Source organism: Drosophila teissieri, chromosome 3R (assembly GCF_016746235.2).
Source record: "Drosophila teissieri strain GT53w chromosome 3R, Prin_Dtei_1.1, whole genome shotgun sequence".
Lineage (NCBI taxonomy): Eukaryota > Metazoa > Arthropoda > Insecta > Diptera > Drosophilidae > Drosophila > Drosophila teissieri.
The window spans coordinates 6,219,904-6,247,588 of NC_053032.1; the positions used below are offsets into that span (position 1 = coordinate 6,219,904).

At 42.2% G+C, this 27,685-nt stretch overlaps 1 protein-coding gene across 4 annotated transcripts; it reads right to left on the reverse strand.

Moving 5' to 3' along the window:
- Positions 1 to 148: 148 nt before the first annotated feature.
- On the reverse strand, positions 149 to 26,916 carry LOC122619658 (homeotic protein Sex combs reduced). Of its 4 annotated transcripts, none has more exons than XM_043796713.1 (3): positions 26,624 to 26,916; positions 18,360 to 19,345; positions 149 to 2,606 (listed from the first exon to the last, which is right to left on the reverse strand). In XM_043796713.1, exons 2-3 carry the CDS (start codon positions 19,309 to 19,311, stop codon positions 2,299 to 2,301), a joined length of 1,260 nt encoding a protein of 419 aa, XP_043652648.1. In that variant the 5' UTR covers positions 19,312 to 19,345; positions 26,624 to 26,916; the 3' UTR covers positions 149 to 2,298. The 4 variants fall into 4 exon arrangements, with proteins under 4 accessions (XP_043652648.1, XP_043652646.1, XP_043652647.1 ...); XM_043796711.1 differs by lacking the exon at positions 26,624 to 26,916 and adding an exon at positions 26,260 to 26,391; XM_043796712.1 differs by lacking the exon at positions 26,624 to 26,916 and adding an exon at positions 25,232 to 25,764.
- Positions 26,917 to 27,685: the final 769 nt, after the last annotated feature.

Below are 27,685 nucleotides of genomic sequence, written 5' to 3' on the forward strand. Positions count from 1 at the left end.
AAAAACATTACTAATAAGATTAAAAGATTATAGTCGATCACTGATCGTCACATAAAGAACATAAAGGTTTGCACTTTAAAATAGTTTTTATTTTTTTATGCCATATTCATACATGTTTACATACTTTTTTATATTTGTATAGTTTTGTGGTTTCATTCTTGAAGTTGTATCAGTTTTTATTTTCGATTCCATTTTTGTTTAATAGTTTCCTTTGCAATCGAACCCAGATTAAGGTATACATACATGCGAAGTTCATTAAAAATTAGTTGCGTAATTTTATTTTACATGGAATGCAGTTAAACATTTTCGCCCACTTTGTCCTGGCGGACTGTGAGTGCCCCTTAACCCAAAACTTCAAATGGTTTTTCATTTTAATTGGTTGCGAAAATCAGTATGGTTCCAACCAATTGCATTGAACACATAATCGAAAATGTACAAACTAAGATTGAACAAATATACAAAATGTGGAAACAAAAAACGATTAATTAATTTGTGCTAGGTATATTTTTTTGATTCTCTCATTTTCCATAGTTTTGTTCGTTTCGCTTTGCCTTGCTCAATCTGATTTGTTTTTTCTAAAATTTGTCTTGCTAATTCGATATACATAATTTAGGCTTACGAGCTAGGTTGACATATACTACCGATAGTTCTAGAATGCACTAACCTTAGCTTAGCGAATGGTACAGCATAAATAATTACTTTACATTACGGTTATGGGTAGGAAACCCAGCTTTAGGATTTAACAATTCACGCTTTAATCAAATTTCGTTGGTTTACTGTATCGATTAACTACCGAATGAAATTTACAGACATTGTTGAGAGGCCTTTTAATAAATAAAGTGCAAGGATCGGCTGCTGATCTAATAAAAAACTCTGATTAACTATAGCACTTTCTATGCTACTTTTGAAATATTTTACTTCCTGTTTATCTTCCGAATTTGTTCTTCAGTGGCAATTAAAAACGATTGATTTTTGATAAAATTAGTAAAGCATTTTTCAAGCTGCTAGAGCAATTTCAACAACACAAACGCCAACACTAAAAATAAATTGAATTAAACAGTTGCAGATACTTTCAAATTTTCTCTTCAAGACGAAACACAAACATAAAAAGGCGATCCCCGATCTGGGGCGCTCTGCTATTTACAAACTAAACAAAGCCTTATGTGGGTAACTAGAGTTATGTTCTCTACTAGCTAGGAATTAAGTACACTCTTTAGGACTTCCTGGAGGGTGCTGGGTGGGGGTTTGGTTGGGATCAAGGTTGGGGCCAATACAAACGAAGACCTAATGTTAATTAGAAATCACTTTGAAATTATTGCAGATATTAGATTTGTTCAACTCGATAGCTTTGTATGCTCATCGTGCAGCTTACGTGCTAAAATTATGCTAGGCTTACAAACTAACGGCTTTTCGAATACTGCTTAGAGAAAGAGATTCATCATACTGGAAGGACCCTGGAGCACTCGCACAGAAAGGTGTAGGAAGTGAGTAAGGGGTAACACCTAACTTCGACATATACAAGTTATATCAATCATATGCTTATGTTTCAACAGCAAACTAACATCAAATATTAATGTTATTGATTAAAATCGACGTGAATAATCTGATCCTGATATGTTATACTCAGCGTATCACAAATACTAGTTAAAAATGGATGATTTCTTTTTTAAAGAGTAATGGCGATTGCTCCGGGTTCCACCTCCAGTATCATAAACCCAAACGAACCAAGCGGATGTGGCTCGTTTCTTAGCTTAACACGAATCAGTTGCAAACAAGAAACATCACTGGATGTTGGTTGATCGACGGGCGGCGACAGGCGGTAGGCGGCAGGCATGAGGCGGCAGGGGCGTGGCAGGCGGACAGAGCTCAGCAGCAGAACAAGTTGCATTCGACAATGTCCGCCTTGAACTCCAGTTGCAGCTCTGGATCGGGCTCACAGTCCGACACCAAAAGCTGCTTGAGGTCCCGTTCCTGATTCCGATCAATGAAATTATCCTGCTGCTGCTGCTGCCTGATGATAACCTGAGATCAGAACTCCTGCGGATACTTGATACAGTCGGGAGCCTGGGAGCTGGAGGCGGCGGAGGAGAAGAGGGAGTTGGGACCGCTGCCATTGCTGCCACCGTTGGCCAGCGAGCCCGGCACCGCACCGCCACCCACTCCTACCGAGCCACCACCCACTGGACCACCGTCCTGCGACTGATAACCACTGGCCGCCGAGGCCGCCGCCGCCGTCTGATATGGTTCCTGATACAACTGATTGAGTCTCTAACCAGTACCCGAAAAGTGCCACGCGTCCTATGCGCTCAGGTGCGCGAATTGCGACGGATGGATATCGAACTGGTGGTACGGGTGGCCATATGGACCCATGTGGTAGGGTACGATGTTCATCGAGGCCATCTTGTGCTCCTTCTTCCACTTCATGCGCCGGTTCTGAAACCAGATCTTGATCTGCCGCTCCGTGAGGCACAGGGCGTGCGCGATCTCGATCCTGCGGCGGCGGGTCAGGTAGCGGTTGAAGTGGAACTCCTTCTCCAGCTCCAGCGTCTGGTAGCGGGTGTATGAGGTCCGTTGTCGTTTCGTCTCGCCATTGGCATTCACAGTACCTAGAGGAAACAAAGAAAAGCTTCGTTAGTACAGTTGCAAAACAGGAAAAGAGTGGTTTATTTGGAAGCAAAACAATCCATTAATAATAAAAAGAAACAATTTGTAAGCAAGTTTCTGAATAAGGTAGTTAAAGCTCCAATCAAATATTTATCACGCTTGGTGACTACTATACCATAAAGATTATTTTTTTAATGGTACTGAGCCTATACCCGAATACCGACCTAATAACAGGAAGTTTAAACATGTAGATATGTAATCGAAAAGCACTTGAATGCAATAAATTCAAGTTTCTTATTATTTAGAATCATTTCCAACCTTTCTACCTGCGAATACCCGAAAGTCATTTGTTTCTGAAGCTAACTATTTTAAGGCGTTTCTAGGCAATCGTCAAACGTTCAAGTGGACACCACCACCTCTTACCCAATTCCCCTGGCGTTCTCACCGTTTCAAGGCAGTTAATTCTCTCATTTATATTGTGATTTTCTGCAACGTTGCGCATTTCATTTTCATAAATATGACGTGCCAAACTGCCATTTGGTGGCACCCGAAAAAGTTCATGCCTGGAATTGTGTTTGGCCCAAAGAGTTCAGCGAAGGTATCTCACCCCGGTTGATGAAAACTTGTATCCTTGTATCTGCAATCGTCGGAAGATAATGACAATTTCCCGTTCTTTGCAAGTCGCCTCCGAAAACTATTCTGTCATCTGGATCGGGTTTTCCTCTTTTATTCGAGGCGAACCGCACAAGGGCGTTCAAAGCGCGTCGTTCGTAATGAGGGGGCGTGCTGTGGCAAAGTAGACTTTTAAAAGCCATTTGCCGTGGCGTGTTATTACGGCCAACTCAATTGGCCCGCCCGCTTTGTTTTGGATTTCCAAAAAAGAGTTGCGTTTTGACGGAGCCAGTTCTGCCATAGACACTGTATCTGTATCTGTATCTCTAGTATTTATATCTGCCAAATGTGTGGCAGTCAGTCAATGTGATAGACGGCAACCGCTGACTTGCTAGTGCGTCCCTCTTTGATTTTGGGAAATTGTTGTCTCGCTTGATTCATAGCTTACATGGGTCACGGCATATTTGCTAAATTAAAGGCAGTTCGATTTACTGCTGAGGTCAGGTTGTGTTATTCTTAATAAGAGCTAAAGGTAATAAACTCCTTTTTATTTGGTAATAAATTTTATTATTTCATTTTTCAAAAGTATTTATATTTTGCCTTTAAAAAGCTTAAAAAGTATCTGATATCCAAAAGACCTACGCCTGCACTTGCTTTCGTCGAACTTTGTCTTTTATAAAAATGTTGTTATGTTATGTTGCCTACTTAAAGATACACAATGAAACTGTTGCCGCTTTAACAATAAAATCATAAAAAAAGAAACCCGCCCACACACTTCCAAAAGTTTTCCTCCGTGGTTGCTGCTGTCACAGTTTAGTGGTTTCGGTGTGACGTTGGCGGAAGATGTCGAGTCACATCAATCAGCGGCAAAATCTAAATGGAATTTCTGATTAAAGTTGAAATTAATTACCGCTCATTTAATTAAAGCGAGTTTGAGTGTGGCCAAAGCGCAGGGATAGCGCCGACATCAAAGCTCCTGCACTTCCCCAGCTGGCTGCCATCCTGAACGGGCTTAAACTAATGACCAAGTAAACAGCGAGCAGACAGTAACCAGACAACCGGCATCGGCTCCATCAGTCATCCGGATCAGTCGGCGATGGAGAGGGACTCCTTCGAGTTGGCCAACTGCTGGCCGTGGCCACAAATTGAATTGCACTAGTCTTGACCCATTTCGATATGCTGCAACTGTCAGTCAGGCCATCAAAATTGATACCGCAAGTAATATTTCTAGTCTACCATTAGAGGACGTCGTCTTCTATTTTTTGGTGTAAACTTTTCCAAAACTTGCCAGACTTCCGACTGATGCATGATGTGCAGACGTTTTTGAGTGCCCTTTACTATTTGATAAGCAAGAATCCTGACCTTGCCTATGCGTCCTGCCAAATCAATATACACTGTGGCCATAGCTCACCACAAGGGTCGCAGACATTTTTTTTTTTATTATTTACTATAGTCTGCCTTGTAGGGAGACAACAAAAGACAGGATGAACACTTGCACTGCCGCCAACCATTTACAATTGTCAAATGCTGCTGTCATATGTGGCAATTTGTTTGCACCACTCAAGGGCTGAATGGAGGGGAAAGTATTAGCATGGCGAAATGTATCTGCAAGAGTTTTGTGCACCTTAAGTCTTAAGAATGTTTCTCGAAAATGGGCTTACTTTCTTTTAGTATCCTAGCTTTATAGATATTAAATTCAAACTTTAATTGGAATTGAATATTATATGCATAACTAATTGTGCATTATAAAATAGAAAATTAGTTTGCCGAAATATGTGTCAAAAAACCAAAAACCTTTATTTAGCAAATTTGCATCTCTGCTCTGTCTGAATCAACCCCACTATCCCAAATCATCCTCCCTCTATTGAAGATCACCATCACAGGCATCATCAGCCACTAATTCCCACTCAGATTTTCTTGATTTCCGACTAAAGATCAACACACATCCGCAACCCGTTGAGTCCCAGCCGAGTGTCAACACTGCGATCTCTGTTGGCTCTCTCGTGGTCTTCCGACTAAATACATAGCATGTTTTTCTTTATTTTTTGGTTAACTACATGCGAGTAAGTAGCGCATCACTGTCGTCATGGCCAGGCGCAATATCTAAAGCGAAAGCACCCAACGAGTTGACAGGGCAGAGCATCATCCAAAAGCAGCCCCATCGTATTCGAATCCAACGGCACCTGGCATGTCATATCACTGGTGCTTATATCACTTGCAAGGGGAGCATCCAAGGGGCCAGATCTCTTGACAGCGCCAATGAGCGAACATTCGAAGCGTTTTACAAGTTTGTTCCCATTTCCCTGCCACCTCAATGGGATGGGAGGGCATGGATTCGGATCGGGATGCCAGCGCCTCAGACTCGCGCTGTATCTTTGTCTGTGTCTGGGCATTTGTGAAATACTATATAGACATATTGGATTTTGCATGTACAAACATATATGTGCACATATTTCCGAAACAGAACGCCCCAAGAATGAAGAATCGACTTGTGTGTGAATTTGTGGCGTTGCCTTTGTACTAATACCCTATTTTTGGGTATTGACGTTACATGTGAGGTTAAAATTATAAAATTATAAAATTATAAAACCTGAAATATTTTATAAAGCCATGCTCTGAAATGGTATCTACCAATCAATTATTTTAAGCGAATTTTTTTCAGCAACACAGAGTTTTCTACACTTTTTCTAAGAGAGCATTAACACTTCGTTTTGACTGGAAGATCCCTGAGTTGTTGGTCACTTCATTTGCATTTCGCGTACGATGACGTCAAGTGTACTTGGCTACTTGGCGAGTTTCGGCTGACAGCTGCTTAACATATCAGTTGGAAATTTGATTTTTGGTGCATCCCATTTCGACCTGCATGCAAAATCTGTTTCAGAATTTATTAAGTGACGATCGGGCTCGGAGCTCCGTAGATCGCAGTGTCATCGGGATCGGTTCTGCAATTCAAATTGCCATTGTCTGGCCGGGATGTTCATGTTCCCTTTGAACATGATGTTTCGCCAGAGTCTCTTTGCATACTCCCCGATAGTCCGTGATTGACACGGGATTAGCATACGGCTCGATCTCTGGCAGGTTTAAAGTTAAGCTGAAAACCTTTGGCGTAGGTCAGACACCATGCCTTTCGAGCCGAAGTTTAATTGTTTTCTGCTTGCTAGAAATAAAAAAATACGACAAAAACATACTTGCGGCTTGTCACAAACACTTGTACTGGTCATTTGTCAACGCTCCGGCGTCTGGTCAGGCGAAAAAAAAACACTTCGCTTCAACATCGTCATCTTAGTCAGCAACGTGTGCGGCACTCCAAGATCCCAACACCTGGGATCCGATGGAATTGTATTATTTAGAAGCGAGGAGAGCGTGATCATCAGGCGGCCTCAGTTTTGATCTTATCATGCAACAACAACTTTGAACTTGTTGTACTTATACAGCGAATTGTAAACTTTAAACATGGCAATATTATCTCGAGTCTCCTATTTATGGATTGACTAGCAGTACGAATCCCTTGTTGGGACACATATACTTTATATATTAACAAACAGACGAGTTCATTCCCTGTGCAGATCTGTTGAATCAGGTTGGTGTTCAAATGGAGGGTTCATTAATCAACGCACTTCCGATCATCGTTGGCTACTCAGGAACCCCTGGCTAATGAGTCGTTTAACGGAAAATCATTATCAATGTCACAATTCCAGCCGCGGGTCATTACTCATAAGAGACGAACGAGTCAGAGAAGAATTCCGTCACAAATTGAACTAATTAAAGACAAAAAGTGATCTCGGCCAAGATCGCTTGAATTGACAAAGAATTCCGAGCTATTTTGCGGCTCTCTGAAAGTTAGAATTCCCTCAAAAATATGCTTCGAACTCGAACAGTTCCAGAAATAAATCAGACACAGAGCCAGAGGTGCCACGCTTGAGAACTGCTGGAAGAGATAAATCTTGGACCCTGGGACCGACCCGATCGGAGGGATATACATACTATTGAAGGCAGATGGAGCAGTCAAAGGGGCCGCCGCGGGGTCGCGATGGGGCATGTGCAGCGCTCGGGTTAATTTCTTTCGGAAAAAGAAAATTAATCAAGTATTCGGTCGCCGGGCTATCTGAGAATGTATCTGGTCCTCTATTCGGCAGGCTGTATCTTTCGCTGCGCGTTGCATTCCTTAGGTGATAAATGATGCTGCCCGGCGGTTTGAGTCATTTTGTGTGTGTGTCGTTGTTGGGGGCAGGCGACAAATGATGTGACATTTGTGATAATGAAAGTGTTATCCCCCTCTACCTCTACCCCTACCTCTAGATCTAACTCCACCCACTTTGTGGCATACAGCACGTGCTAGACAACAGGTGTTTCGGTGTCCATCGATGTCCACAGACCATTAAAGCACTATTAAATCGTAGTTACAACTCCTGTCTGCCTCTGTCTGGATATATTTGTCACACCGTGGCTGCGGATGAGGGATGGACAGTGGGGCAATTCCTAAGCAAAATAGGAGCAGAAACAGCAGCCCAGCCTGATCATTAATCACAATTCAAATAAAGGAAGCGCTGCAGTCGCAGGATGGCGGTCAGAAAAATGGCAAGAATATTAAAAACACTCCAAGAAATGGGATGCAGCCAATTTCTGGTGACCCTGGGGGGAAACTTTTTGTATTGTTTTTTGTTTCTGGTTTTGTGGTGCGAATTGTGCGTGGCCTTGCTTAACGCCCTCCCACTTACCACCCACCCCGCCCACATTCTTTTGGGCATTCGCGTGGCTGCCTTTGGCTTGGTTTCGTGAAAAATGGAAATTATGTCAAGAAGTAAATTGATTATTTCGCTTTAAAGCATTTTTCAATTTATATTCCGTGTTTGTTGTCAACACGAACACATTCAGTTTCGTCAGCCCGACAGCCGCCACAATGCCCAGCATTTCATTTCCAGCTCTTTTATCGCCGTTTTCTTCACTTACTCGAAGCCATTCAACTGAAATGACATCATGTGCCACAAGCTCTAGTTCTCGACTTTTTGGCCAACATCTGATGCGGTTCGTTGGCAAATTGAACGGTCTGAACCCTGAAGGTAATCGAGGGAATGGGAAGAACTTTGTCCAGATAGTGGAGCACATGGTATCCGGTGGCAAAGACTTCTCAGATCTTTCATTACAAAAAAATTACAACTTAAGGAGTACAAGTCTTAAAATTACATTTAAATTATGGTAATCTCTTGTATTAAATAATATAACATAAAAAAGAAGAAGAAAAATGTATTTGGCTTTTATACATGAGGAAGTTGAACAATCAATAGAATGAAATCCCTTTACATGCCAAATGCCGTTTTGGATAGTGAATTTAAAGGATGTTCGCATTCCACGTCCATTCCACGCATTTGTACTGAATTCCACGTAATTAGTTGACATTCAAGTTACTTGAAAGTACCAAGTATAAATGTTTTATATTTGTTAAACATTCTAAAATAGTTGATTTCTATTCAAATTAAAGTCATTTTGGTGCTCAGCGTAACTATTTCGTGGGCCCGCAGAGTCGTAATGAATCCCTGCTGTATTAAACTCTAAGTTCCTTCCTCCAGCGAATCAAAAGCCAATTAAGCTAACCATCGAAATCAACCTGTTGATTGGACACTTAGGACTTAAGTGCTTTTCGGGGATTAAGCCAAGCAAACGCCCCCGGGAGACACGTGACGCTCCCGACAACCCCCTTCACTTGTCCCCTCCCCTCGAACTGCTATATCCCCGGCAATAGACAATCAACCCTTGGAGAGGTTTCCATAATTGTTTTCAATTCGAGACAGTTGCCAGCCCCGAACACCATTCCTCAATCCTGCGCTGGCATAATGAGCTGGGAAACAAATTATGCCGCTTGTAGCTTGTATTGTGTTGAAAATATAATAAATGAATTATCTGCATAATTAATGAGCTTTTAATTTTTAATGGCGCGGCGCAGGCTCCCAGGGTCCGAGCAGGCCAATGGACCGAGAGGCACATAAAACTTACCAAGGAACCAGCCGAGTGGTTATCAGGCCTGGCGTATCTCTTAGATACACTTTTAATGTGACTTCTTGCAAATTATTTATGCGCGCATTTTCGCTCAGATAATTATCGTTTATCTCTGATTTAAAGAGTTCTCTCCCGCCAGAAGGAGATGCTGACCATGTACACACCATACACATCCGAAATGGGGAGTGTGTTCGTGCTCGAATCCAAAATGACTACCTCAGTTAATTATGGGGCTCCCGAGTAGGGAGCGAGCGTCGCGCATGCGCACATAAATTAGCCGAGCTGCGCTGAAAACCTGTTCTGTGTTTTTTCGTATGTTCTCCCCCGTGAAAAGACCGCGTCAACCGAGATACCCCTCTTGATCTAGATACCCTGCGCTCGGTAGCGGTGCACCCATTTTTAATGAGTGTCCTGTCGTCTGCAGTTGAATGAACGCGCTACAAAATGCGGCATTGTCGTCGTCTGGCTTCTGGACTTCTCGCTCATTTTCATTTTCCCGCAGCCCCATGATTAACTGCTCGGGGTCTTTGACTGGCGCTGATGACCACAAGTCCTGGTCTTAGGTTCGGATCTGGTTCTGGTTCTGGACCAGGTCCAGGTCCAGGTCCAGGCCCAGGCCCCCAGACATCCGACCGCAGCTCTGTAATCAATCACGGGCACGTTGAAGAATTTTTTGCTCCGCGATTTTGATTTACTCGCGTCGCACTCATTGACTTTCCATTAATAATTTACTTTGTAAATTGCATCCTGTGGCAATTGTTGTAATTGTGATGAATTCTTTATTAATGCAAAGTGCGGCGGGAGCGGGCTAAAAGCTGCTGTCAATGGCGTTAGGTTCAATTATCTTCCATATTTCTTGTGCCGAGAGGCAAGGCAATTCATTTGCGATTCGTCAGACGGATGGCAAACAATTTACATTTAAGTTTGAGGTACTGCCCCCGGATTCTCTACTACTTAATTTGCTAGTTAATGTGTAATTTTTATGATATATTTAAGTCCAGTTATCTGATTGGCTCTGGGTTGCATAACAGCAAACCTAAGCAAACAGATTTGAAATTGAGCCATTAAAAGTGGCCCAGGTCACTGGGCTCAGATTAAGTATACTTCACAAGGCAATATCCGATCTACTTAGATCCATTAATCAAACTGAAAGTTATATTCGAATTTCTGCTAATAGAGCTGTAGATTGTGTGTTGTTTTTGTAAGCATTTTTTTATTTCTGCCATTTATTGAATTTATATATTTATATTGTTTTTTTATTGCCTCTTTCTACCGGTTCTTGTATAAATAAGTTCTCAACCCACGTTTAATACTGCCGCATAGTTAATTAAATGGGAATACAAGATACACAGCAAGCTCTGCCAAATTATCTTGAAACCCAACTTGACGAAAAAAGGTGATGTATTTGCAAGCTTCGCTTTTAGAAAACAAAAGTATTCAACATGGCTGCCCAGCAAACATGTCAGAGAAGATGTGAACACGAAAAAAGCAGACAAAAATGAAAAAGAAACGAAATTAAAACCCGAGAAACGAGTCAGCGGCGGAGGCTGAAACCGAGGCTGCGATGATGAAGATGGTGAAGTCTGGGCGCGGAACAAGTTTTCAAGACTTGCTACAAAGGTGTCTTTAAAAATCTTTTAATTTCGACTCTTCCTTCCCCGACGACTCACCCTTATTTTTGCCCGTTCGAGCGAAGTGCAAATTTGCTGTCGTCAGTGGGGAACTGAAAATGGAGCTGGAGAAGGAGAAGGAGCTCCAAAGGGCCTGGGAGCTGAAAGTCGCCGCCCGCCTTTTAATGAAGCGCGAAGTGCAGCAAATGTATCTGTATCTGTTACTGCACAAGACGAAATATCTCACTATTTGGTTCAATTTGCTTAGACTGTATCACGAAACGTTATATATTCGTTTAATATAGGCCGTTGAAAGATAGTATATTTTTAACGATTACCGTTTTTATATATTCAATTATATATTCCATTTAGAGTAAATATATCTGTAGATCTTTGAAGAGTCTTTAGAATCTCAAAGCAAATGTATTTTAAAATTTTAACAAAGTAATAAAATTAATATATTTCAAACTTTCAGTCAACAAAAAAGAAATATTTATTTACAATACAGCAAAGGCAGGTGCTTGTGTCACTTTTTTACTTTTTTTTTGATTTCAGTAATTTTTTCTTTGTTTATATAAATTCCTGTCTATACTTTTTTTCGGTGCAACCTTGAGCGTATTGAAAGTAAAGCCAGCCCAAGCTAAAGTGATCCTGGGCCTCAGGCCAGAACGTTGCTAACAAATTGCAATTGTTGCCATTGCATTCGAGCTGTCACTGCAAAAGGGGGACAACACACACACAGACGCGGTAAAGACGTGGAGCTGACCCTTGAACCCCAACGATTTAAGTATGCCATGCACAGGAAGAAAGCACCAATTCAATGCCTGGTACAAAATATGGCCAGGAAAAGCCAAGTGGAAGTGCCAGACATTTAAATCGAATTGGCTTCAGGTGGCACAGAACGGGCAGCACGGTTTTAATCTGCGAAATGTAAGCCAGTTCGTGGGGCACGTAGCCGTAGACAGCAGATACATATGTATCTGCCAGATACATTCGCACACACCCGAACCACGCGTGTAACTCAATTTTCAATGGAGGAGGTGGCAGCACACGCTCCTCAGCCCGCAGTCAGCTAAAGCCGGGGAGGGGATCCAAAAACCCGGCTCACTTGTGGGTTTGTCTACTCAGCCAAATAGTTTTACCGCCTGCATTAATAATTCACAATTTCATCTCGGATTGTATGCGATTTGCGATGGTTTTCGTTTAACTTTGGTTTTGTTTGCTACCCAGCAAAGGTCTGCGGCCGAGACCAGGTCCCAATGTACTAAGTCCGCAGCCAGTTCCTGGTTAAGCTTTAGGACAGTGGGCAGCTGAGTTGAGATGTGGATAACTTACCGAACTTAAAGAAATACGTTGAAGTGGGTACAACGTTTTGAATAAAATAATATAAATTTAGGAAATAGCATATGTTAATTATAGTTTATTCCAGCACCAAAATAGATTACGTTATTTAAAGTTTTTTATCTTTAAGTTATTCTGCACAGCTTGCGAGGGCGTGTGCTAGTGAAGATATTTAACAATGCCTATCTTAAATATCTTAGAATTAGTAGGGTAGGAAAGGAACTCTCCAGCTGTTTTCCTCGGATTTCCCAAATTTAATCACTAAATATCCCCCTACGACCCACTGTGTCCTGTTCGCTTATCGCCATTGCGTCATTTTATTTAAGTTAATGCGCAAAGAGATTAATATTCTATGCGTATCTCGGCGAAGAAGGCCAAAGGAAAAGGGGAAAACGGTAACTGGGTGAGAAGTGGATACTGGAGAGATGGGGATCCGGCAATCCATGGCCATCTGCAGATGTGCGCCAATTTGCGACTGAATTTGATAAATTCGCATTGCAGCGCTGCCGTGACACTACGTTGAATTTATGGCTCGCACTTTTTCACCATTCAAATCGCAATTACTTTGCTTGATTCGCAATTTAATTTCCCCCCTTCCCAGCCGGCAATTGAGTATCTGGCAGATATAGATATATGCACTGACCAATCCAGTGGTTCTCTAAACAATGGAGTAATAGTAAACAGTTTTCAGATGCTGTGCAAGTTCATTAGAATGTCCTATCAAAGCGAAATGGTTCTGTAAAAACCGTATCTACTTCTATATATGTGTGTTCCTGAGCTGCATCCACAGATGTATCTGTATCTATCAGCGCTGGCACATCATCAGTCATTAGTGGCGCCATTGTTGGCTCTTTAAATATTGCCGTCTTTGTTGCGGCGAGTGGCCCCCATTGTTACTGTCTCCCTCGAAGAGTACACCCTCTTCTCTCCCCTTTTTATGCGCTTTTATTAGCTTTGGCCAAAATGTGGCCGACTGCCACTTGAAGGCATCAATGGACAACTAAGTTTCATAAACAACAAGCTCTTCGGGTCATCATTCATCTTTTCTTGTGTGTGAGTTGAAGAAGCTTTAAAAGCGTTTTCTTCACAGACTGATTTGAGCTATCCGATGAGTGAGTGATATTTTTAAGGCAGACAATGCCTTTCGGTGCGAACTAGGTATGTATATATAGAACTGCACCAGAGTTGACCTACAAACAAATTAAATGATGTGGGGGAATAGAATCTAGCTGAATCTAGTCGCTAAGGAGCGGATAATTTCATTCACACTGCACTACATTTTAGCGAATGATATATATATAATAACAAATGTATAAAAAAAATGTTAATTGCTTTATTCACCATTTTAATTTAAATATTTAATAAAACCATCTACTATAGTGAAATACATAAAAATGTAACATAAATATCTCTTAGTGTGGCTTAAATAAATAAAATGAATTATATTTACATTCAAATATAACATTTTCATTTAAAGAAATTAAATAGCTCTTCCGCGGAGGCAATCTTGATCAATATTTTTACATTTTGTATGTAGCTCTTGGTTGTGGGCTTTTTGCTTCCCTTTCAGTGCCCGTATCTGACCAACTTAAAGCCGAATGAATTTCAATTCAAGCAGAGTGATGAGTTCTCTTAGCAGCATCCCTCGAAAACTGAATGGGGCACCAAATTCATTTAAAACAATCGCCAGCAAAATACACTCTGTGTTTCGTGTGCCAAAAAGTGACGCTTGGTGCAAAACAATCCGACAGGCACTTCTGCATTCAGGCTCATAATAGCGGTCCATACTGCATACTGCAGAGGTGCCTAATAATGGGCTTCGGCTTTGGCAAGAACCATCTTCGGCATCTGAGAGCCGGAGGAGCGGCGAAATAAATTTATGTTCTACTGCACTTTCAGCACCTTGCGCCGATGTCTGGCATTTTGCATTCACCTCGCGCGGTGGGCATTATAAAAATCATTTTCATTTTCTTGGACCTTAGAACGCGAACAGCACCGAAATAAAAGTAATAACAATCATTATGATTAAACGAAGCTATTTGAAAAGTCGTGTCCCAAGTTAATGAAAATGTAATTGACCAGCGAGTGTCGGGCGCGTTTTCGTTCCTGGCTCTGGATCTTCAGCTTCTCCATCGCCGGATTCTGACTGGCAGGCGCAAAGGCAGCATGGCGGCAAGAGCTGGATCTGCAGCAGCAGGTCCCCCAGCAGACAACGACACCCCAGACAAGATCCCGGTCCATTTCCGAGATTGGGAACTTAACCCCAGTTCCCATACAGAGAAAAATATAGTCCCCATTCAAGAACTTTTTAAAACAAGCAATTTATGTATGGGTATACATATATATGCAGCAGCTATTTCTTATATTTAATTATAATACAATTGCTTTAACTTAATTTCGAACAGAAAAGGTTTGAGTAGGTTTTACTGAAGGGAAAAAATGGAGAAACCAGCTGTAAAAACCGTGTTAACTAAAACCAAAAACCCACAGTCGGAAAGGTACAAGGTACAAAAATGTACAATACTGGATTCAGTTCTCCTAATATTTATTTAAAATTTGAAAACACTGAGCAATATATAATGGTTTTAGAAATTCTGACTTATTTGAAGCTTAAGAAAGCATGATATTTCAAATGTCGCCGCTCCCTTTCCTAAACAATGCTTAGAGTCTAACATCTATTAGAAGAGGAACGGAGCCGTCTTGAATCCGGATTACGCTTCAAATTATTTTTATTTTGGATCAGTGTATTTCCAGCTTCTGATGCATTCTGCTGCCTAGCAGCAACCATCGTGTATCTTGTATCTTGCATTCAACTCGTTTGCAAACTATTAATTTTGTGTAGCATCCTGGCATCTGCGGCATCGAGTGGCCAAAGCCTTCGGGTTGAACGGCACGATCGGCAAGGGAAATAGAACTGCAGATATTTGCAATTTAGATTTATAAAATAGACTTTTAGCTGGTTGCGTTTTGCAGCACGTTAGATTTAGTTTTCTGGAGTCTCCATTTTTGGTACAGCTTCTGTTTTCATTCTACTGGTTAGTTACCATTATTGACACGATACTCGGTAATTACACGAATTGTGAGCAATTTATGGAAATTTTTAAGGCAAAAGTTGCATGCAAGTCTGGATATATTTTTATGTGCAATTAGCCGCTAACTTACGGCTCTGCTGGGGCCACTTTAGGGAAAATGTGTAGCCTAGCAGATTGCTTAAATCAAAAGCAGCCCACTAATTGGGGAGCGGCCTTTTTGAATAGGAAAAGTGCAGATAGAAATGTCAACAAATTGTCAATATGCATATGGAAGAAGGGAGCGACGACTAAGAAGGCACTTGACATTTCGGCAGGCAGCATGAGTATCTTTGAATCTGTATCTGAATCTAAATGTGTTGCAACTATCCACTGGCTGACATCTTTTGATGATCTGCTTGGAGGTCTGCCAGCTTCGGTCTTGTCAATTAGGGAATGAATTTCCCAAATGAATGCCAAACGACTTCACAAGGCTGCATGCGATATTAAGCAAACATGCAGCTTCATGTGCTTATTGGTAGATACTTGATGCCAGGAGCTCTTAAAACGTATAGTTGCGAAAAGTGTTTCGCAGAATTCAGACAGCCTCGCCTCGAAGGCTGAAGATGGCGTTTGAGCTGGCGTTTTTTCTTTGCATTATAAAATGGTTGCCACAGTAACAACTTGACGTGATTATATGCAATCAGCCGGGCCCTGCCCCTCCCCCTGGTCCCTGGGCCCCGGTCCCTACTCCCCTCTCCACACGAGCAACATGCACTCGAAATTTGCATAATTGTTAACATGATGTTGGTTGTTGCTTTTGCTGTAGCGGCGGCTGTTATATTTACTGGACTTTAATCAGCGCCTGTTTTTTAGATGCTACCCTCAAGATTGCCCTTTATTATTGGCATTTGCGCTGCTTGGCACCTGCAACATCGTTTTTTAATAGTGATTTTTAGCTCGGCTGCAATTATAGAACATCCTGCACATGCCAACACACCCTGCAATAAGTTCTAATAAAGACATTTGATGTCGAAAATTAAGTTGTGCTCTGGGACGATAAAAGTGGCTAGGCTAATTGTCCACCAGGCTGTTGACTTTTGTGTTCCTAAAAAAAAGAGGTCAATTAAGTGCAGGGTTGCCAAGGTACAAGGTACAACTGCACGTAGAACTTTACTCCCTAAAGATACACCTGGTAAAAAAAAAATTAAGCCCGACCAAATATTTACACATAATTGCACGGCTTCAATGTACCTTTTACATAATAGACTCCATGATCAACTACAGTTGTTCTTTTAATTATATATTAAAAGATATAGCTGCACAACATAGTTGTATAGATGGTTGCCTTTCACATTGCCCTCAACCGAATATGATTAAGAAAGTAATTAAATCTCGGCGATGCATGAAAACTCAAGGAAAATGGCAGAGCCAGACGGAGATACCCAGATACATGAGCTCTCCCCCGGCAGAAATACACGATTTTCTGCGTTCAGATCTTTGGGTGCGTCTTTCTTACATATGAACTGCAAATGTATCTGCATCTGAGCGTACTTCATTCATGTCTCTTGAAGTTCATGCTCTTCATTGCTGCACCTCGCTGCCTGCTGCAATCAATTCCTTCCACGCTTCCACTTGCCGCAATTTGCATAACAAATGCGCGCCGATCTTGTTGTTATTGCCTGGCTGCCATGAGTAACAGATACATAAATAATAACAATGTGCCCCATTGATTGGAGCCGAATGGAGAACAAGTTTTTCCGCGAATCGAAATGGAAAATCAGCCAAGTTGAATCTGTATCCGCTGACTTGGCGTTGCGACTCTCTATTAATATGAGGTACATGTGGAAGCACTTAAGCGTCTGTTTAATTGGCTGACATGTTGTGATTTCGTATTGTCAAGTGCTGGTTGAATAAGCAGATATGGAAATGCAAGATACTGACCAGCAATTAACCCTATCATCGGGAGGAATTCCGTATATTTAATTCTTTTATTGAACAATTTCAAGTGTCATTCGTTATACTTCCAAGAGGTAATGAGTGCGCTATTTGATTTATGAGACAGCCGCTGAGACTCACCAAAACATTTCCCAAAACCTGAATGTAATGATTTATACCTGAACAGAAATATTCAATTATTTTTAAACTAATATAATAAACGAGCTGCAGGAAAGTTTGCAGCCAGGCAGATCCATGCAAATGTCAAACTATTTGCAACCCAATTAATCTCCCCCAACCACTGGCGAGTATGAAGAATCTTCTCAATAATTTGATTACACTTTGGATCCCCGAAACAACTTCGTGAGTTGCCCTGTCGATGGGTCAGAAAAGGTGGAAATATGGGGAATCTGACGGAGGCGGGGGTGGCAGAAAGAAAAATCTCTGTGCGCGCCAGAGACACGATGAAAAATCACCGAACCATTTTTCGTTCACAATTTTCCAGCCCAACAAGTTTCGGGTGGAAATTTGTTCTGTTAAATTTAAATATAAACCGCGCGAGGTGCTGAGATTTATATCAAGCCGCAGTATTTGTCTGTCCAGATACCTAGTATATATGTATTTATCCGTATCTGTATCTGTATCTGCGGCGGTATTATGAGTTATTGTGGGAGTCGACCGGCCTTCGCTGCGGGATCGGATCGCTTCACGTTTGTTTACAATTTTCACGAGCTACGATTTTCGCGGTCGAGTTTTTCACGCAGCATTTCTTCTTTCCTTCACCTCCCTCCGATTTGGAGAAAATCCGGAGAGCGTAAGTGCGAGGGAAATGTTGTTATTGTTTATGTATTTTGACAAGATTCACCGCGGGCTCAGTTTGCCAGACAATTTGGTGCTAAGCACTAGGCAAGATTTGCTGCCCAATGAAGATTGTTGGTTGGCAGTTGCAACACCCATTTCCAGTTAGTGAGGCAAGTGTCTCGAAGAAGTGGTAATGAGCACTGAATGACGCACCGATTGAGGTGAGTTATCGGTGGATGGATGTTGATTTATGGAGCTCAATTCTAGCTAATTCGATCTTAAGTTGCCATGAATCAGTAATTTTGTATATTAAAAAACAAGTGTATGAGCACAAATTGCTTAACAATAACGGTTCTTCTAATTAATTAGCTAATAACGTATTCTGAGATTTTTGGTTAAGGAATTGCTTTGCTATCTGTTATCGTAATTTAATATCACAATTAGTACTCACTCGTCCCGAGATGCACTCGCTTCATCCACGGATATATCTGCGGAGGGTTCTTCTTTCCGTTGCCGCTGTTCTGGCTACTGCCCGCCTCATTGCCGCTGTCGCTCTCGGAGTCCGAGTCCCCGCCCCCCGGACTGTGCATCGGAACATTGACGTGCCCAGGACCTCCGGACACACCCGATCCGCTGTGGTTGTTGTTCAAACCGGCAGCGGCAGCGGCGGCCGCCAAGCTTCCGCCCAGGACGCCCTTGTTCAGTGATCGGGCCACGCTCTCCACCACTGAACTGGGCGACAGTTTTGGCGAAATGTCCCTGGTGGACAGATCCTGTGGACTGGCTAGCGACTGGCTGTTGTTGTTGTTGCTGTTGGCGCTGTTGTTGTTGTTGCTAGCACCGGGAACCCCGCCGCCCCCACTTCCGCCCGGCGTCACTGGATCATTGGCGTACTTGCAACTGATGTTTGCTTGCTGCTGCTGCTGCTGCTGTTGCGGGTGTTGCTGCTGGGCGAGTTGCTGCTGCTGCTGGGCAGCGACTGCTGCCGCTGCATGCGCATGTTGCTGCTGCTGTTGCTGTTGCACCTGCTGCTGCTGCAGGAGCAGTCGCTGCGGCTGCAGCTGCGTGTAGTCCACCATATCCGGATTTCCCTGTCCGCCGTAGGCCGCCTGATTGGCGTAGTGGGCCTGCGGCGTGTTTGGGTACAGGTTGGGCGTATAGGCCGCCGCGGCTGGGAAATAATCGTTCGCTCCCGGCGTGCCCGCCCCCGCACTGCCCTGACTTCCATTTGCACCGCCACTGGGCACCACGGCCCCGCTAACGGCCGCCCCGCCACCGCTGCCGCCCGCACTCGAGTTGCCCGCCCCCGGGTGATTCTGCTGCGAATTCATCTGCTGCGGATAACAGGAGGCCAGCGAGTTGACGAACTGGTACGAGGACATCGCAAAGCAGTCGGGATCCATTTTGAAGCCAGGGGTCGAAGTGGTGGACTGGAGTCTGGAAATGAGAGGATGGGGTATTAGATGGGGACTGCATTTTAAAATTATTAAAACAAAACAATACGGCTGCTGATGCCTAATACACCCTTGCCATATTTTTAGAGTAGATCAAATCGAAAAAATTGCAATTATTGATAAAAAAAACTCTGAAAATACCAAAATATTTTTTCTTGCTCCTCACTTTTTGCGTTGAGATCTCATTTTGCGATTGGCAAGCTGCGGGGGATTAAGAATTTCCATTTAAGTAAAGATAACTCGAGTGAGAGCCAGTTCTTGGCTCCAACCTATTTCAAAGGGATCGCTATACAAGCCCCGAGGCTATAGATTCTCGTGAATATGTATTTGTATTGTTCATTTTTATCCCCAGGATAGTGTTTTAAGCCTCTTTTTTTAAATATGACACATTTTTTTCAACTTTATGGGCAACGGAAAAAATAATACCCGTTGAACAGACGAGCTAAGGAAGCTGGTTACAGGATTTTTTAGAAACTTAACCCGAAAGCCTCTGTCCCAGTTACTGCTCTTGATTGGTTACTCCCCCGAAGTGTTTCCTTAACCGCTGATAATTTCACTTGCCTTTTACTTGGTTATTATTATTATTTCTTTGAGAACGGTAAAGAGTTTTTTTCTTCCCCTTTTCCGCTGATGGAGAGAGCTGGGTCTGTCTAAGCATGCAATTTTAGCCTCCGCAGTGGATACTATATATATTCACGTACCAGAGCTGTTGGCCGAGGAATGCCGAGGGACCGCCCACTCTTCTGGACACACTTGGCGGAAACTTCTTGCGGCTGCACTTGCTGGCCAGACCCACTCCTCGCGATGCAACCATCGCAGATATTGCAGTCTTGGCTTGGTCTTGGGCATGTTTGTTCAATGGCGGAAAACTCGTATTCTCCGCTGCGCAGATAGCAAACAAAAGCATTGACCCTCCGCTTCCAAAGGAGCTGAAGGAAAGGAGCTCTCGAATCGCCCCAGAGCCGAAAAAGTGCAAAAAGGAAATAAGGCAAAAGAGCCAAGCGAGGCCGCTGCACATGAACATGCCCAAAACTAAAAACGAAGATGGCAAAATTACCTGTAATAGCCGAATTCAAAATACACTTTAATCTAGTATGGAATATATGTACAAAGATTGAAAACCATTTCAAGCCGATCTAAATATAACATTTACCCAGTCCCTTTGAAAGCCTAGTCTGAGGATGTGAGAAAATTGTATTGAGAGTCTGACAATTCTTGTAATTAGTTTATGTATGCAGATAATACCGAGCTTGAAGGGTATCGAAATAAGCAACAACAGCAGAGAACGGAGAGCATGGGCCAAAAACAATGCACCAAATGCAAGCCCCGCACTTCGCTGCCCTTTTTAGAGGCTTGAAACCAATAATTTTGATTCAGTGGGCAATTTAACCCTTTAGCATGTTGGCCAAATGAAAGGAGCTCTCAACTTGGGCTTAAATTAAAATGCCGTACGCCATTCGAAACTGGCCAAGAACCCAAGGAGCGAATGCTCAACTTTGGACAGAGATTTATTTGATGAGCAGGGTTCTCGGGGAAAACACAACAAAAATACAAATTAAGGAAATGTTGTAAGCTTGCCCTCAGGAGTCTGCCACCCTCCTCTCCCTCCCCACTCCACTAAGCTCTTCTCGATCTCCAGCGATTATAGGCTTTAGGACCCGGTAACGGTGCTTTGGAGAAAAGCATTTCGACCTGGCAAATGAGAATTATAGTTGTAGACAAGCGCCCGTGTTTAAGCCGAACAAGGCCGAAATCAGCGAAATTATAGGATCAGGGTCTTGGCTGACTTTGAACCTTTGACTGGCAGATATTTGAACAACCTAGGGTCGAATCGATTTGGTGGCAATTCGAGTAAAAGCGGTGAAAATTGATTGGGTGAAAAACCACAACTTTTAAGCGTCCAAACCAAAAGTACCCACAGCCGCCCAAGTTTCAAAGTTCATAATGAAAATTGATTTGCAAGTGGAAATAAAACAATTTTTTTATTTTGCTGAAGTTTTCATAGTTTAATAAAAAGTATATAAATATATGTATGTACATAGGGACATACATATGTACCTAGGGAACTTGCTAGAGAATTCCCCATTAATTTTTTCCCACTTGTTACAATCATACGAACATGTAATAACTCTTATACTCCAGATGCATTTTGGAAAACCAAACAAGAGTCGTCTTTCGATTAACAATTCACTTTTGAGCAAATTAAAAATTATAAAAACTGTGAGAGGGGAATATAAACAGAAGCCATAAATTAAACGAATTCGAAAATTGTTTTCCAAATAGTTTAAGTCGGCGCTGAGGCGACAAGCGGTTCAATTGGTGTTAATTAAATCCATGAATAATAAAATACGCAGACGAATTTTGCGGGCACCGAAAGAGACAAGGGGCTGGGGAAGAAAAAGAGATGGAGTAGGAGAGGGAGAGAGAGAGAGATGGAGAGGGAGGGGAGGGGAGGGGCAGACATTGTCTTAGATTGGCGATCGTCGGTCGAGCTCATAAGAAACCCATAAATTATGACAATTCTTTCGGGATCGAACTCAGCGACATTTTGGACTCGGGCAACAGAGTTTTCCTTTGTTCCTCCCTTGTTATATAAACACTTTTAATATGCCTCCAAATGGGAGTGAAATTTCTCTTTGCCCCGATACTTAAACCGCAGAACGAATTTCCTTTTCCCGTCCCCGGCGTTTCCATTTCACATTTCCACAGGTAGCATAAGACCCTATCTAAGCCACAGGGGAGGGTAGGAGTCGGCCAGAGTGAGAGTAAATAAACAGCAATTGAGTTGCACATGCGTCTGGCGATGCCATAAATCAATTGGGGAATTATTTCAGGGCGACAGCTGAAAAGGGTTTTCTTTCCCGGACCTCATTCCAGACATTGACGTTATGTTTTAAGGGGTCTTGACTCTTCTATTCGAACTTTTTGTAAGCAAGCCGCTGAGCATCTGCCCAATTAAGATGATTAACTTTTGCATAATCAATAGACGAAGTTAGGATTAGTCAACAAACAATTCTGCCAGATATCGATTGTTTTCGAGCAACGTAAAAAACAAAAAAATAGCATTAAAAAAAGTCCTTAGACCAAGAACTGATGAATAAAAGAATGTGTACATTTTAGGATCATTTAACATGAGGAGCATTTAGTGTATAGTGGTCAATTGTGAATTAATAATAATTTCTTGATTCTTATTTATCTACTTTTACACCGCATTTTTCCATTCCATATAAACTTATTGATTGTATTGATTGCAATGTATATTTGACTGAAAAATCGTTCGGTCGCTTTTAACTAAGCCCTTTTACTTTTAGCCATGTACTAAATTCAAAAACTTTGACACTATTACTAGTTCTACTGACAGCCCGACTAATTTCAGGCATATCCTAATCCGTTTTTGCCTAAAGACTCTCCTAGCAAACAATCGAGGAACTCTGAGCACTCCATCATCGTCATCATCTACGTCACCGGCCCTGAGGCCACCATCTTAATTATGGGGCGAACACAGCACCCACAGCGTTTATTTCTCCTACGAATGTCACTGAGCTGTTTGTCGTCACCATTACGGATTTTGTACCCAAACGAGCCCTGGCCATAAATCATAATTTTTAGCGTTTGTTGTCAACAGGGGCGTAGCTTGTGTGCATGTAAACACGCCGCTCTAGTACCTCAATCTGCGGTACGCACGAGTTCAACTCTAAAAAAAAGAGCAGAACAAAAAAGATAAATAAAAGGTATTTGCGCACGCGCAGTCACACTCATTGGCAACACTTGTTGTCCCGCTCACGCTGCCCATATGGAGGCCCAAGAGGAAGCGAGAGGGGCAGACACAGTGTGCGGACCCATTAAAAAGTCATAAAAATTTGTAAGCACCTCATAAAAATAGTCATAAATATTATTCCTCTTCATCTTTTTGTGTCTTTTTTCTCACTCCCTAAACATGCATCTCCTTCTGCCGTGGCAACCCTCGTCACAGTTGCTGTTTGTGGTTTGTTTGTTTGTTTGTCATGGCTCTCATAATTTTTATGAGTTCTCCAATTGTTTTCCCAACTCAAAACCAATCATCGATTCCGATCCTCGCTGCAAGCGGCCATTTGTGGTTCAGCTTGTCATCTCATTCCACTCCGATAATTTATGATCTTTTGCGTAATGTTCGAGTCGGAATTATCCTTACAGTAGTCCTGTTTCTGGCAAAGGACATCTCCATTCTGTAATCTATCATGGTTTGGCCACTGTTTACCCATAAATTTGTAGTCTTGTAGCCTTGACTTGTAGTCGTATTTTTGGAGAGGAGTTTAATCGGATTGGGGTAGAGAGCGGATTGACTTATTTAAGGCTACTTTTAGATTTGGCTTCAGATAATGAAGAGTAAACTAGTAAGGTTCAATAAATTTGTTTTATGTCTAAGGAAATGGCTTGAAATATAATAATGCTGTTTCAAGCTGTCTCGTATTTATCGTGTGTCTTGAGGTCTTGTGTCTTTTCATTTTGTTACTCTAGCATTTATTGTACGGTTTTCTATTTCTGACAGAAGTGCCTGCCATTTTTGCGGCCAATAGATCAACGACTCTGGCACAAATTTTCAGCTTGCGTGCTTGAGATTTTGATTTATAAATATGAACAAGTATAGTTGAAATGTTTGAGGGGGCGTCAGGAAGAGCCGGGGTTAGGCCATGATGAATGTCTCCGCAAGGCGCAGGCCAAATAAATTACAGCGCTGCAGAAGACACTCGAAGAACTTTGGACTGGCCTCTTCCCTCCAATTAGCAGTATAGACTGCAATTCGGAGTGGGATTGTTAAAGGGCCTGCAACTGTCTCAGTGTTGTGCCCATATTATGCAATCGAAGCAGCCAGTTCCACAGCTCTTTGATCTTGGCCCACCCTTGGCGAGATGGGCGAATGAAAGTGACCTACATCAAGTGGAATTTCATCCACTTACGACTAGAGCACATGTGGGATGCCATGCCGGGATGTGGAATACTGCCCAGGAGCATCGTCTTCCCTCGGTCATTGGCAAAGTCCCATGAAGTTCCAGCCCAGTGCGTCTTCTTTTATTTTACATAATTTCAGGTTCGCCCCATGGCGTCTTGGCCAGCATGAGTTCGAGTTCCCCGGATAGTAGCCAAGCCTACATACATATATTGTGGGTATTTCTTCATCCCTATCCCTACTTGGGCTCGGTATATAACGCTATGTGTCTGGATTAACCTTCTATATGCGGCGCTTGTTAGGCATTTTTCATTCGCTGTGACATTTCGCCTTTGTGCCTCTTAATTATTTCAAAAGCGGCTGCATTTCGCTTTAATGAAGTGAAAATTCTTTGCGTTGATACCGCACACGCAACCCTATAAAAAATTGCTAAAACACAGAATACAGTAACAAAGCGGGGTTCGGTAACTGGCGATAAAAATATATATTTATGTATATATATATATTTATATCTTAGGAAGCAATCAGCCCAAATAATTATAAATATAAATATGATTAACGAATGCTTTTAAGAATATTCAAGTGAGTTAAAGCAATTCCAATTTACAAAATTTGTTTTATTGAAAATTTTTCTATTGTTGGGATGCTACAATAAAATTCGAATATGCAAATTGTAACCTTCACCAAGATTAAAAATAAAATCTAAGTTGGTAATAATAACTTTACTTAAAAAACATTTAATTATTTATTTGTTATAGATAATTTTTTTCTAAAAATTATATTTTTCTAAATCGCTTTAGAATATGTTAACACTTAAAAAAAAGCACCAAAAATACAAAACAAAAACTAAAAGCGTATAAATATCCTTTAGACTTTCAATGACTGTTTTCACCTGTTCCAAAGCGTTCAAAATATTTTCAGCCGTAAAACTCGTTTACTCACAATTTTAGTTAGCCGACGGCGTTCACCTCCGTAGAAGTGAGTTTGATCTGATTTTCACTGCACTGAACCACGAATTTCACTTATGTTGAGTGCGGTAATCGCCGTGGACGATCACAAAGGTATAATTGTCACAACCAGCAGGATATCTGGGAAATTAATCCGATGGCATCCTGAGGCCGAACTGGCTAGACTTTTGCGTTCTACCTGCAGGCGAATGTTTTTGATGATTTTATTGGGTAATTGGTCGCAAAGGGCAAAGCTACGAATTTGGACGGCTTTTGGTATCACAAACACACACGCGCAATTTGTCACAGTTCTCGTATATCAGTATCTAAGTATCTGCGCGAATTTCACGCCGAATTTATGACTGTCCATCAGAGCCAGCCACGATGCAAGCACTTTGCAGTCCATCCATTTTTCCCCAAAATCTAACACTCGGCACAGCTGAGTGTTGGATCGTTCAAGCTATTTAAGCTATTTTTTATTTGTGTGTTTTTGTTTTTTGTTATTCCGGTGTATCCGCAGATACGTGCTCGAAGCGCCAATGTCTCACTTTGACTGCCTGGGCATAATTCAAATTTCTGAGCATCAATAAAAAACACAGATACGCCAGCGCTCTGGCTCACTCACACTTCTCCATTTCCCCCGTCCAATTGTATCTGCGAGTACGAGCAAGTAGAGCTACATATCGACGTCCAAGTGCAGCGTACATTATTCGAAAAGCGTGCGAGAGAGACAACGGCCATTGCGCTGCTCTGCCGTCTCGCTCGCTCTTGGGCAAGTGCTGAAACTACCTTTGCGAACGCGAAGAACGTTTCGAATCAACCGCTAAACCTGAAATTCGTTGCCACAAAGTGTATCTCACGGATACGTATACGAGACATCGGTGTGTGTGTGTGAGTTCGAAAGAGCGGTTGTTAGAAAAGCACCGCTCTCCGCTTTTCGAACAAGTTCCTATTGAGAGAGATCGTTACTCCGGAGTTCGAAAAACATGTTTCGAACTGCGAATAAATTCTTATTGTTCTCACCGACACTGTCCGTGTGAGATCGATTTCGGTTTACAAATCATAAACATTCGAACTCCGTAGTTTTGGCCACGACGGGCAAGTTGGAATAAAATCAAGAATTTGGGACTTATTATCAAACGTAGGAAAAGTTGTTTATATTGAAATATATTTTAGAAATTTGAAATTATGACGACAACTGAAACGAATGCTTATGTGACTCTAAAATCATCTTACGTCTAGAACCCATTCTTTTTTTTACTTCAGAGGGACTTAAGTTTTAAGAAATACAAATCTTAATTTTAAAATAAAGTGATACCGATAAGAGCTACACTTTTTTTTCTCTTACATACAAAATGTAGTATTTCTATGTTTGCTATTTTCTTACCTCTAGGTGGACGACTTGGGGAAATCCAATCAGAGGCTACGAACTAGCCGTAGTAATTTAATAAGTTTTCTTAGCCAGCACTTCACTGAATATTTTTTATTTTCGAATTAATTGTATTTGCCTTTAGCAATGCACTTTAATATCTTAGTTATTTGCGAAGATAAGCACTTTGAGAAATGATTTAAGGTTAGTAGGTGATTCCGCTCCTATGTAAAGGAGTTAGTCGGTAAAATATACGCTATGGGGAGACCATGGCACCTTGCCGTCGCCAAAGAGCTTCCCATGGAATCACAAGACTGGCCTACGAGCGAAAACTTCGCGGGTTGCAGACGCGTACGAATACGAGTACGTGTATCTGAATCTTTTTATATTTGCAAGAGACCGAGCGCGGTGCTTGGCGACTGATGTGCGCCACGTTCGATTCACGTTTGAGCCATAAAAGCCGACAAAACGACCCTCTACTTCGTTGCCTTTGTGTGCGTTTCGAACACTGTAAATCATTTGAGGACGCGGCCAACGAGTGCGAGCGAGAGGACGGACAGTGCGCATTTTCGAAAACATTGCTGTCACACTTGCACCCACGGCAGACTCCGCCCCCAGCCTTGATTTATGCGACGAGGGTGCCACGGCAACCGGCCTATGGCGCTCCAGCTTTTTCCTCGATTTGGGGAAAACGCGCTCCCGGGAAAAGCGAGAAAATTGGAGAAAAGCGAGAAAAAACAGGTAGTTGGCAGCCACTCCAGGACACATCTGTCCATGGTTCACGCTCCAGATTAGGCCAAAATCATCCTAGATTAGGCGTCTCCCCCACTTTATTTGTATTCAATCGTGGCACTGTTCCGCTAAATCACCGCCACATTATTATTTCGCATTATTATTTTATAAACGTTCCGCTCTGCGTTCATTTCCATTTTTATTGGCCTGGCAAATGCAAAGTCTCCTCCTGATGCTTAAGTCATTCCTCCTTTAAAACGAGCTCGTTGGCAGTTGTCTCTGAATTTAAATTTATTGGTCGGTTTCGGGGCTGCGGATCGGGTTCTTTTTGGACCGTAGCCATTTTCA